The sequence below is a fragment of the Antedon bifida genome, chromosome 4 (assembly GCF_963402885.1).
Source record: "Antedon bifida chromosome 4, ecAntBifi1.1, whole genome shotgun sequence".
NCBI classification, from domain to species: domain Eukaryota; kingdom Metazoa; phylum Echinodermata; class Crinoidea; order Comatulida; family Antedonidae; genus Antedon; species Antedon bifida.
Window position 1 is genome coordinate 11,794,665 of NC_136229.1, and position 13,579 is coordinate 11,808,243.

General features: G+C 36.3%; 1 protein-coding gene across 2 annotated transcripts in view; it reads left to right on the forward strand.

Annotated features, from left to right (window-relative positions):
- LOC144840056 (splicing factor 3B subunit 1-like) overlaps nucleotides 1-13,579 on the forward strand; it is a 33,364-nt gene that overhangs the window by 12,844 nt on the left and 6,941 nt on the right. For both annotated transcript variants that reach the window (XM_078695703.1, XM_078695704.1), the window contains 12 exons: nucleotides 5,585-5,764; nucleotides 6,085-6,328; nucleotides 6,587-6,945; nucleotides 7,332-7,529; nucleotides 7,863-8,144; nucleotides 8,262-8,619; nucleotides 8,816-8,961; nucleotides 9,257-9,403; nucleotides 9,831-9,956; nucleotides 11,852-12,073; nucleotides 12,385-12,567; nucleotides 13,138-13,316. In XM_078695703.1, the coding sequence (XP_078551829.1) occupies nucleotides 5,585-5,764; nucleotides 6,085-6,328; nucleotides 6,587-6,945; nucleotides 7,332-7,529; nucleotides 7,863-8,144; nucleotides 8,262-8,619; nucleotides 8,816-8,961; nucleotides 9,257-9,403; nucleotides 9,831-9,956; nucleotides 11,852-12,073; nucleotides 12,385-12,567; nucleotides 13,138-13,316 (2,624 nt within the window). The remainder of the gene's footprint in view (nucleotides 1-5,584; nucleotides 5,765-6,084; nucleotides 6,329-6,586; nucleotides 6,946-7,331; nucleotides 7,530-7,862; nucleotides 8,145-8,261; nucleotides 8,620-8,815; nucleotides 8,962-9,256; nucleotides 9,404-9,830; nucleotides 9,957-11,851; nucleotides 12,074-12,384; nucleotides 12,568-13,137; nucleotides 13,317-13,579) is intronic.

Genomic DNA, 13,579 nt, shown 5'->3' on the forward strand with positions numbered 1-13,579 from the left:
TGTCCAGGTCCAGAGGTAGTTGTCCGCGGGGTAATTACCAGGGGGGGGGGGGGGGTAATTTTCAGGGGGTAATTGTTCCTAGGGGGTAATTGTCCGGGTGGTAGTTGTCCAGGGGTTAGTTGTCCTACGGAGGTAGTTGTTTTAAAAGATTATTTGCCCTCGTAGTATTGTCCAGGTCCAGGAGGTAGTTGTCCTACGGGGAGTATTGTGTCAGGGGTAGTTGTCAGCGGGGTAATTACCAGGGGGTGGGGGGGGGGGGGTAAATTGTCCGGGGGGTAATTGTCTGGGGATAATTGTCCGGGGGTAATTGTTCCTAGGGGGTAATTGTTCCTAGGGGGTAATTGTTCCTAGGGGGTAATTGTCCCAAGGGGGTTGTTGTCCTAAGGGGGTAGTTGTCCTAAGGGGGTAGTTGTCCTAAGGGGGTAGTTGTCCTAAAGGGGTAGTTGTCCTAAAGGGGTAGTTGTCCTAAGGGGGTAGTTGTCCTAAGGGGGTAGTTGTCCAGGTGGTGGTTGTCCGGGGGGTAGTTTTCCGGGGGGTAAATGTCCAGGGGGTGAATGTCCAGGGGGTGAATGTCCAGGGGGTGAATATCCGGATACGAAATTAACAATGTACTATTCACTAATTAAAATCGGCGCCGCCTTAAAATCCTGCCTAGGCTAGGAGAAAACAAATTTTGTAGCCTCCCTATGCACTGGTTAACCTAATTTAGCCGGACGAGACGACATTGTGGGCCGAAACGACATTGGAGTCGAGTCTAATTTTGCGGCCTAGGCTTGCACTATTAATTATTTAATCCTACCTTGGCTTAGCGAAATTATAAATACACCGACGTCAACATAAAAAATATATGCAAAAACAATATATTCATTGTTAAGATTTAACATAATCCTATTCAATTATTACGAAATGTCACTGTGTAAAGAAAAATGGCCCTAGTATTCTGTAGCTACCCGGCGGCCCCTCACCCTGACCAGAATTTTGAGTGATAAAAAAAAAACATGTGCGACTAGTGGGAACAGTTAATTTAGAGGAGGAGAGTATCGTGTTTCATGTCAAGTGACACAAAATCTAGGTACAGCAGGTACACAATCTTCATCACGTTTCCTGCCATCTAGGTCTGCGCGATCAACGTTCTGATACTATATTTAGAATAAGTTTAACTTTTTTTAACAATCTTTTGTTGTCGGCATCGTTTCTGGATCGACTGGACGTTCGTTATATTATTTTTAGAAGTTGGCCTAGGCCTACATACAAGTTCATTGAGGTTCACCGTGTGGTGCCATGTACCTCTACCGTGGGAAATTTCTATTTATATTCGCTGTCTCGAGTAGCTAAAACACACACACGAAAAACGATTATGATTAAAAAATAATATTTGGGAAATTCCATGGTAACGAAATTACAATTCACACTGATTTTCGGCCTTTTTTAACCAACCCACAAGATCTGGGTGAGCTTTGAATAATAAATTTGATATGTGTGTGTAGTACACATACTTACCAATCTAAAACAGCTTAAGGAAATCAATCATGTTGAGTTCTGTAATGATATTCGTTCATCATCACTGTTACTCAATCTTTCTGACTGCCTAAACACCCTAGTCCAACAATACAATGGAAATCTACTTAACAAGCATGTGCCTGTGGTTGACCGTAAAATCACTTTACGTCCCCACGACCCGTGGTACAATGACCAACTTCGGAGTAAGAAACATCTAAAGCGTATTGCAGAGAGAAACTGGAAGAAATCAAATACCTTTTTCATCTAGTCAACAAACTTACAGATCCAGGTCATGGTCAGGTTTTGCCTTCATATGCTGAACCAGAGGCCCTCACTGAAGAGATAAAATTCAGAAGGTCAATGACCATATCTCTTTAAGTGTCGATTTACCTCCGGAACATGCAGTGCAACCACCAGCTACTTCAAGTCTGGAAAACTGGGATGTTTTAACATCAGAGAACATATTGGAAATAATCATGGCATCTCGCACATGATTATGTGACCTTGATCCTCTTCCTACAGCTTTGCTGAAAACCCACATAAATGAGCTCATAATGTGTATAACATCCATTATCAACACCTCATTTTCAACAGGTACATTTCCATCACACTTAAAGCATGCCGTCATCACTCCTATAATTAAAAAATCTAAGCTGGATCACAATATATAACTACCGACCGATCACAAACATTTCCTTTCTTTCCAAGGTACTTGAAAGAATTGCATGCATACAGCTTCAGAATTACCTTGCAGAAATTAAATTTCTCGGAAACTTTCAGTCTGCATACAGGGCCAACCACAGTACTGAAACAGCACTAGTCCGTGTGCACAATGATTTGATTAGGGCCATTGATACTGGTCACGAAGTTCTTTTAGTTCTATTGGAATTCTGCTGCTTTTGATACTGTCAACCATTCTCTTTTACTTCATCGTCTCAAATCAATGTATGGTATCACTGGCAATGTCCTCACTTGGATTGAGTCGTATTTAGTTTCTCAGTCACACATATGCCATTAAAGTGCGTTCCATTTCATCATCATCACACAGTTTGTCATGCAGCGTTCCTTAAGAATCCGTTATTGGACCCCTTCTTTTTATCTTATACACCACTCCACTTGAATCCTTAATTAATGCACCTGGTCTAAACTGCATGTTCTATACTGACGATACACAGCTGTATTTGGATTTTGCACCCTGTAATCTTCATAATACAATGTCTAAAATCTCTGCATGTTTGAAAGACATACACACAATGGTCATTATTCAATCATCTGCAACTTAACAAAAAAGACAGAGCTTATCCATATTACATCACGATCCGAAAATCTCTGCCATTTCAACCATCTTCTGTATTAGATCTTAAGCCATCCCCAGAAGTTTGAAATCTTGGGGTTTACATGGATTGCCACTTGCGGATGGATGCTAACATCAATGCCATCTGTCGTTCTGCTATTGTTGGGATTAGGAAGATTGGTCTAATTCGTTGGTTTCTGGATAGGGAAACAACTACACAACTTGTGCATGCCTTTATATCATGTCTGGACTACTGTAACAGTATTCATGTCGCACTGCCCAAGACCCTACTTAGGAAGTTGCAGATGTTACAAAATAGTGCTGCCCGTCTAGTGTGTCAAACTAAGTGTAGAGACCACATAACACCTATCTTGCTTGAACTGCACCGGTGAAGGAGCGTGTCAACTTCAAGATATTGCTACTCAATATAAATATCTTCATGGCCTTGCACCGAGGTACATCGACAATGTTCTCACTCCACAATCCTCGCAATCTTCGTTCCAATTCTCAGAATCGTCTTGTTCCTGCTAAATTGAAGACCATCTCATATGGTCACCGTGCATTATCTTATGCAGCTCCTATGCTTTAGAATTCTCTTCCAAACTACATTAAAGATGCACAGTCGGTGGCTCTTTTTAATCGGCTTCTTAAGACTTACTTGTTTTATAAAGCATATTAATCCCCTTTTTTCTCCTTTACCATGCCACCTAGATTGTTTTAGATCTAATTTAGTAGGGCAGGAGGTGCCCGAGTCCAGGATGACCGAGACACAACTGGTGCTGACCGGGGTTCAATTAGACCGATTCCTGGTTAACGGCGAAGGCGTATCCCCTTACTTTGGTTTGTTTTTTTTTTGGCATGGTTGGAATTCCCTTTTTCCATATTAGTTTATGTACAGCGGTTTCACAACATTAGGCGCTATATAAATCCAGGATATTATTATAGATCCTCAAAGTGGTGCCGTATAGGGAATGAATTTGAATGATTTTAGCACTGATCTGAAATATAGTATCTACCGTATACTGTACTGTGACTCTATATACTATGGATTTGTTTTGGAATTGGATTATTTATTAATTAATTGTTGATTAGCTTCATTTAGAAACAATTTTATACAGTAGTAAGACATATGTAGTGAATTAAGGTATATTACTTTATACATAACCTAATGTAATGCCATTACCATGTAATATCATTAATTTATACCAAAATTTAATTTTGTTACCCAGGCTTTCCAAAAAACTACTGTAGGAGACATAACTGGTTACTGATATTGGTTTGAGCATACCTAATATCAGGATAATTTAAATAATTTAAGTTTTTACTCGGGGTACCCGAGTCTAGAACTCACTCACTTCTCCTCCTCTTCTTCTTCTTCCATCTGGACACTATTAAGCCAACTTTCAAGTCCTACTAGTTCTTTACGCGTCGTCTGACGGCTCTGAAACTTGGCATGCATATATACTAGGGTAATAGATGAACAAAGCTATAGAGCGGAAATTTTCGTACTTCAACCGGACGCAGAATTATGACGTCATAAACATGGTACCAATCGAAACAATTGCGATTTATAAAGTACTACTCCTCCCTTATTCATTGTAGTATTGAGCTGGGATTTTGCATGATACTACAGGGACATGTCCTTAAAGCTATAGAGCCGGATTTCTTAATTTCAATACGGATGCAGCCATATGGCGTCTAGAAGATGGTACCGTATAGCTGTATTTGGTAGCAAGGTTGATGATGTGTATGTGACGTCACATCCCGTCTTATGACGTCACATCCCGTCTTATGACGTCATTACAGCTTCTTTTGCTGTACCCCGTGTATTGCACATTCGTGCTTGTTATAAGCAGTGATTAGCTCATATGAATTTTTTTGTTTTTTGTGCATCAGTAGTACATTTCTACTATAAGTGACTCCATGGAACTGTTTTGGCCACTAGGAATTGGATTTATTATAAATAATTAATTAATTGTTGATTTCCTTCACTTAAAAACAATTTAATGTCATTTATAGTGAATTAAGATACATTAGTTTATACCTATACCCCCATGTAATTCTGTTACCAAATTTAATTCCGTTACCAAGTTTTCTACAAAACTAGAGAAGACCAAACAAAATGTGTAATTGATATACTGTAGGTAAATGGGCATACCTAATAAGAGAATTTAAAGTTTATAAGCATTGGTTAGCTCACAGGAAACTTTAATCAATTTTTTTGGTAACTAATTTACTAGAAAATAAATGATTTCTTATAGAAAGTGGGAGATGCGACATGAAACTTTATATTGATATTAGTGTTCTAGAGACCATGAACTCAAATAATTAGAATAATTAAAGTCAACAAGGGTTGAGTTAAGTACATAGTTCAGGATTGTCTAATTCCAGCTATTTTTTCAGTTTTAAATTACACATTCGACCAGGCAAGCAATTTTTGAAGAAATGTGAATTAATGAAACAAAAATTTTAGTTGGAACTACATTCCACACATATTAGTAAACAAAAAATGACACTTGAGTGTAGATTCATTCTCCATTGGGGTTCCAATGGAGAATTGCCCATTTACTTATATGCTTCCGAGTAATTTACAACTTGGTCCTCCGTCAGTCAAAATTAATTAATTTTTCACACCTTGTTACCTCACAATGAACATCGTAGGGTTGTTTACGAACTACATTTTTTCCGGTAGGTAGGGGGAGCTTTGTGGTTCGCCGACCACCACTCATGACATGCTGGGGAGAACCCTGTTAATATAGTTATACATTTTGTGTTTCTTGTACTTTGCAGAGACATCAACAGAATCAGATACTACAAAAACTTAAAGATGGCACGCTTCAGAGGACAGAAGTTCCTAAAGCTACAGTTACCACAACAAAGAAGAAACGTCGCTGGGATCAAGCTGGTGAAGATACTCCTGGAGCCGTTACACCTAGTAAGAAGAAAACCAGCTCTTGGGATCAAGCTGAGGTAAATAATCCAAGATGTAATTTGTTTTGGACATTTTTACTAGATTGAAAATATGATACAACAATGTAAACATGTCTGATCAATATTAGTCTTTTCAACAAACACCAACCCAAAGTAGATATCCATGAAGCTCCTTGAGTGCAAATAAATATATTGTTTTCTATAGCAACTTTTCACAAAACCACTACAAAAAGGTATTCATCAACACTAAATTGTCCTAAATTACCTGTCTGCCTCAAATTATTTTTAATATAAATTATTATTTTTTACTTTATAATACGCTTTGTGACAACATCCTTAACAAATATCTTTGCCTTTAGAGCTCCACACCCTCACATGGCAGATGGGATGAAACTCCTGGTAGAGCAAAAGGCAGCGAAACACCTGGAGCCACACCTGGTACTACACGAGTGTGGGAACCAACTCCAGCTCATGCTACTCCAACACACATTACACCAGGTCATGCAACACCTGGTCATACCACACCTGGCCATGCAACACCTGGTAGAGCTACACCGAGTGCTCGTAAGAACAGATGGGATGAAACACCTAGAACAGAAAGAGGTAAGGAATTAAAAATTATATCTAAACTTACACATATACATATATATATATACACCAAGAATGCAGTGTTTGTGGGCTAGATTAAATTGTTAAAACTTTAGCTTGGGTGGTAGGTGCATGTGGCCTTGCCCATCTGTATCCAACAAAATTACACATTTAACAAATTGATTTGAACAACTTAATAGTAAAATTTATTTTAAATAAATTTATTTGCATAGATCATCATTTTAAAAATATTTCCTAAACTTATTTAAACAGAAACACCTGGACATGGTAGTGGCTGGGCTGAAACACCCCGAACAGATCGTGGAACAGGTGATGAACCATCAATGACTCCTACACCTGGTAGCAAACGAAGATCGCGATGGGATGAGACACCTGGCGGAACCCCTGCAGCTGGTAGTCAGACACCCCAGACCCCAGGTGCCACTCCTACCTTGAATCATGTTACACCCAAGGGGCCAAAAGCAATGTCAATGAGTACACCTAGTGCCTCAGCTCTTAGGATGATGACCCCAGAACAACTACAGGCCTATAGATGGGAGAAGGAGATTGATGATAGAAACAGGCCACTTTCTGAGGATGAACTTGATACTATGTTTCCTGAAGGATATAAGGTAACAAAATAAGCTGTAAATAAAAACTAACTAATATATATTATTGTTAATTGATTAAGTTAGATAAATATGTAGTATTAGTTAAATAAGAATATTTAAACAACCATTGCAACCTACACTGCAAAACCAAAGAAAGCATGATTATAAAGTAATTGCAAAACATCATGTCAATTGTCAAGTCAGGTCTCAAAACTCATCATCAGAGAAACTTTTTCATTCTATGAAAGGATTAACCGACATCAGGATCACAATTGCTAGTTGATCATATCCTGTACCATCAGAAAAATAAGTTATAGGTTTAACTGTTCAATAAAATAGCATCTCTTTATCAGCATCTCAAAATTAAATGTGTGATACATTAAATACATATTATTATTATTATTTAGGTTTTGGCACCACCAGCTGGTTATGTACCAATCCGTACCCCAGCACGTAAGCTGATGTCTACCCCTACACCAATGGGCGGAATGAGTGGATTCCACATGCAACAAGAAGACCGAACAGTAGACCATGGCCTAGCTCAACCACCAGGCAACCTACCATTCCTCAAACCTGATGATGCACAGTATTTTGACAAGCTTCTGGTAAGTATTTTTTATAGTTCCTGTTTTTTTCTTCCTGTTTCAAAAGTGCACTATTAAAATGTATCAAGAATAAAGGGCAAGACACAAATGGCTGGGTAATAATAATTGAGGCCTTGAACGTCTTTCAGTTTTAATTGACGTGCAACATTTTTTATCATATATATTTATATACATACAAATTTGGGGTGTAGGATTATACTTAAGATATACTAATTCATATTCAATACAGACAACAAATAAAATGAAAGAAATTCTTTTTAATATATTTAATATTTTATTAAAACTATAGCTTTCTTTATTGCACCAAAAATTGAAATGATTAAATTTAAATAGATTGACGTTGATGAGAGCACATTGAGTGCTGAAGAGTTGAAAGAAAGAAGAATCATGAAGCTACTGTTGAAGATCAAGAATGGAACACCACCAATGCGAAAGGCAGCACTGAGACAAATCACAGATAAGGCTCGGGAGTTTGGTGCCGGTCCTCTGTTTAACCAGATTCTTCCATTGCTTATGTCGCCTACATTGGAAGATCAAGAGCGCCATCTGTTGGTAAAGGTCATTGACCGAATCTTGTACAAGCTTGACGATCTTGTACGACCTTTTGTTCACAAGGTAAACATTTTAGATTTATGAAATTTATAATTACAAGAGTGTACAAATGACTTTTTGCTTATGTGAAGTTAAACTGTAAATATGTGTCTATATTAATATTTTAATTAATCATTGTAGATCCTTGTTGTGATTGAACCACTGCTCATTGATGAAGACTACTACGCTCGTGTAGAAGGTCGTGAGATTATCTCCAACTTGGCAAAAGCTGCCGGTCTGGCTACCATGATCTCTACCATGCGTCCCGACATCGATAACTTGGACGAGTATGTGAGAAACACAACTGCTCGTGCGTTTGCGGTAGTAGCATCTGCGCTTGGTATTCCTTCGTTGCTGCCCTTTTTGAAAGCTGTTTGTAGGAGTAAGAAGTCGTGGCAGGCTAGGCATACTGGTATCAAGATTGTACAGCAGATTGCTATCCTTATGGGGTGTGCCATTCTACCACATCTTAGAAATCTTGTGGAAATCATTGAACATGGTAAGATTTTATACCATACATTTTTATTTCACATGGTGCTGTGGCTGTACTCCACCATTATTTTACCATTAATTAACTTATTGTAATTTGAGGCACACTTAATTTTTTATTTGCAAAATTATGATCAAATTTTACAACTAAATAAGTAATTATAGAAAAAAGACCAATTTCAAACATAGTTTTAACTTTGTTTTAGGTTTGGTTGATGAACAGCAGAAGGTACGAACAATTACAGCCCTTGCCCTGGCTGCCTTAGCTGAAGCTGCTACACCATATGGTATTGAATCCTTTGATAGTGTACTCAAACCACTTTGGAAAGGTATTAGACAACACAGAGGAAAGGTATGTTTCTTTTATATGTAAGGTTTTTTTTATACTCGAGGAAAATCCCACAGGATATCTTTTGGTTGATTTGAGATACCATGCCTGAACCTAGGCCAAAAGTCAATAAAAATTTAAAAAGTGTTGTATATGAACAATAAACTTATAAAACTACTAAGGGGACACCTTCATAGTACTGAATAGGGGTGGTAGTAGTGTTAGAGCATACAACTTCCCCTCTTTCATTTCATAGGTCATAGTGGTGTCCGAAAGGACTGAATAAAGATAACAATTGTTTTATCTTTGTCATTTGTAGGGTCTTGCTGCTTTTCTGAAAGCCATTGGCTACCTTATTCCTCTTATGGATCCGGAATACGCAAATTACTACACCAAGGAAGTAATGTTGATCTTGATTCGTGAGTTTCAGTCTCCTGATGAAGAAATGAAGAAAATTGTTTTAAAGGTGTGTACATACTTAGCTTTACACTGTGCCTTTTATAGATACTGTTTACAAGAAATGTAGTTTTAAATGTAGTGTTGAAATCAAGTGCAATACATACTCTAAACAATGAAATACTTGACATAATATTTTTGACATAAATTATTATATACAGTATAAACAACGAAGGTATACAGTTGTTCAAATATGCAAATAAGGACATGATGGTTTACATATTCAGATGGCTCTTTAAATAATGAGTATAGTCCAATAACTTAGTTCATATGCTGTTGACGTTGGCCATCTCTGTGTGTAAAGTAAAAAAAGATATCTGAGCTTAAAGTAGGAACCAAAAGAGTATGTGTGTAACCTTTTTTTCAAGCAATAAATTTGGTTTGAAAGTTATTGGTCTATTTTCAGTGTGTAAAGCTATTTTCTTATCCTTTTGTAGGTTGTAAAGCAGTGTTGTGCAACTGATGGTGTTGAGCCGCAGTACATACGTGATGAAGTTCTGCCATCGTTCTTTAAACATTTCTGGCAGCATAGAATGGCGCTTGATAGACGAAATTACAGACAAGTTAGTTCATATTGTTATAATTTACTTAAAGATGTATTGTCCCCCTGGAAAAATAATTTTTAACAATATTTTTGTTGAATATGCCATTTTAATGTAACATAATAGTTATCCACTTGACCAAAAATTGGATCGAAAAAAAAAATGTATTTACCTGAAAAAACTGTAATTTAAAGCAAAAAATGGTCAAATTGGCTCCCAGCCAATGTGTTTTTGGTTGAATTTAACCATTTATTTTGTCATTTTATGTGTGAAAACATTACTTTTTTTTCTACGGAAATGATTAACTTTATTAAAACTACAAATTAACATATTCAAAGTCTGATTTAATTAATCTTCATTTTTCATGTTTTTGGGGGACAATACATCTTTAACTTTACTTAACTTAGTAAAGTTGGGTTTGAAGTTCACCATGTGTTTAAAACAAGTATGATTAAAAATGTCCCAACGTTTTGGTTGTTATTCTACAATTGTCTTCTGGACTAATGGAAACATCAAGACATTCTCAACCATCCTTTATTAACTTCTCTTAAAGGTGGGAGCCAATAATCAAATTTCTAACATTGTATTACCTTGTCAACTAATGTTGATAAAGGGAAAATAAATGCTCAAAGTAAAAGTTACCAATATAACCTGATTTAAAAAAATTTTTTGAACTTGTCACTATGGACAAGTTAGGTTATCCGCCACGTGCACGTCATACGTTAGAATATTGCGCACAGAAAAACGATTATGCCATTGCGACCTGAAGAAAATATAATGTTAGTGTGTCCTCTATTTTGTGTCTAAGTATATTATATAGTATACACTATATACTGTATACATACTAAATACAGATAGGTGAAAATAACGTGACCCGCCTTTTATTCCAATTTTTAACATGATGACGTCATCAAAAAGAAACACGTAAATAGCAATTTTGGAAGGGAATTTTCTGAGCAATAACATATTAATGTGTTGAAGAAATGTGGATACGTAGAATATTGATGCGCGCTCTTTTAAATGTCATGAACTATGACGCAAAATATGAAAAAAAACTTTTATAATTCAACTGGCCATATGATGTGGTACGTGTGGGTGGTGGGAACAGTTAATTTATAGAGAGTTTCATGTCATGTGACACAAAATCTAAGTAAACGATCTTCGTCGCATTTCCAGGCCTGCCATAATAATATGACCCAAAAAAATCTAGGTCTGCGCGAACGACGTTCCGTCGTTCCGTCCGTACTATAATTTATTTAGAATGTTAACGATCTTTTGTTGTCGGCATCGTTTCTGGATCGACTGGACGTTTTATTTTTAGAAGTTGGCCTACCTAAGCCTATACTAGTTCATTGAGGTTCACCGTGTGGTGCCATCATGCCTCTACCGTGGGAAATTTCTATTTATTTATATATTCGCCGTCGAGTCTAGTAGAAAAAAAACACCATGAAGAAAATTATTACGATTTTAATAATGCTTCCGAGTAATTTATAACTTGGTCCTCCGTCAGTCAAAATTGACTCATTCATTTTGCACATCTTGTTACCTCACAAAAACTTCGTAAGGTTGTCTACGAAATGCATTTTTCCGACCTTATTATGAAATGCGTGGGTTTGGCAGAGTAGTTAGTGACATCCCTGCAACACGTATTAAATAGGCCTATGATTATTGTCATGGCCCTGATGACTATAAACCAACATAAATCTCAAGTGGTCATATTCACTAAGAGAAACACTTACCATTAAAATTAAGAGAAATCTCCTATCTAAGTGAATACAATTTAAAAGGGAAATACTTAAATATTTATTGAGTTAAGTGAAGTACTTAATATTTAAAAGAAATATCTCACTTATAGAATAATTCAGGATTTGTAGTGAATAAGTAAAAATACTTTATTATCATTTTTGTATAACTAGCTTGTGGACACAACAGTTGAGCTGGCCAACAAGGTTGGAGCAGCTGAAATTATTGGACGTATTGTGGATGATCTCAAAGATGAAGCTGAACAGTACCGTAAGATGGTCATGGAAACCATTGAAAAGATTATGGATAACTTGGGGGCAGCAGACATTGATTCAAGACTTGAGGAACAGCTTATTGATGGAATATTGTATGCGTTTCAGGAACAGACAACAGAGGTAGGACAATTTCTAGTTGTAGGTTTTAGATACTGATTAGCTTTCACAACATGCTATGACTTTATAGCTACTTGGTCAACTAGTCTATTTTCCTATTCTTTGCTATTTTTTCAACAATTTGTTTTTGGTTTCATACATCAAAGATGTGTACACGTACAAGATATTATTTCTTCCACATCAATAATAAAACCTTGTTCAAACCTTGTCTTTGTGTGTGGAAAAGCAATTAAACAAATAACTATTTCATATGTCATTAGCATCAATTTAGGTAACAATTGTTAAAAATAAAAAAAAAATTATTTTGTTTTTAGGATGTTGTTATGTTGAATGGATTTGGTACAGTAGTGAATGCATTAAGCAAGCGTGTTAAGCCATACCTGCCTCAGATCTGTGGTACCATCTTGTGGCGTCTCAACAATAAGGCAGCCAAAGTTAGACAGCAAGCTGCTGATCTTATCTCAAGAATCGCTGTAGTTATGAGGACTTGTCAAGAGGTATGTTATTTAAAAACCTTGGTGATAACAGTAAACTCTCTGAAAACCTTATACCCTAAAACGTTAAGTTTTCTGGTTTTCTTTTATAGTATTAATAGGTAAGAGAAAGTCTTGTTTTTGGAGAGTTTACAGTTTACAGTCAATAACTCAAGTTTCAGATAATATAATGCAGATTTTAGTCCACAATTCAAAATGTTATATGTTTATATAATTATTAATACAATACAATAAGGTGCCTTGCCTAACCTCCATTATATGAATTGTGAGATGTTTTGTTGAATGAAAGAGGGTTTCTGTATAATAAAATCTTAAGTAAGTCTTAAGCCTGAAGTATGCGATATGGAAGTAAGCGCAACGTTACTGATTTGACCAATCACAAACAATAGATTATTCAAACTTTCGGTTGGCATTGGTCAACACGCTTGCATTGCATCAATGCCCTTTTGTATCTCTAGTGGGAACCAAGCTTAAATAAACATTCAATACAAAATAAATGATTTCCAGTAAACTTGATGTTGAACTCTCTCATCTCATAAATAATCATGAATTGTTGTTTTGATTTCTTCACAGGAGAAACTGATGGGTCATTTAGGTGTTGTGTTGTATGAGTACTTAGGAGAAGAGTACCCTGAAGTGTTGGGTAGTATCTTGGGTGCATTGAAAGCCATTGTCAATGTGATTGGTATGACAAAGATGACACCACCTATTAAAGATCTCTTGCCTAGGCTTACTCCTATATTGAAAAACCGGTAAGGATCGAAAAATGGTATTATAAACCATTATAAGTTGTATTTCAAAATACACTTATGATTTAACAATTGAAATATGATGTAATAATAAATATGAATTTAAATATTTATTTATATTATGGCGGTGTATTGTTTAATAATTTATATATGAATTAAACAATGTCAGTTTCAATTAATAATTAGTTATGTACAAAAATAGATACATACACTTCTCCTTCATCATATACCTTTGTTAAACATGTTGATGTTTTTAAGAAAGTAAT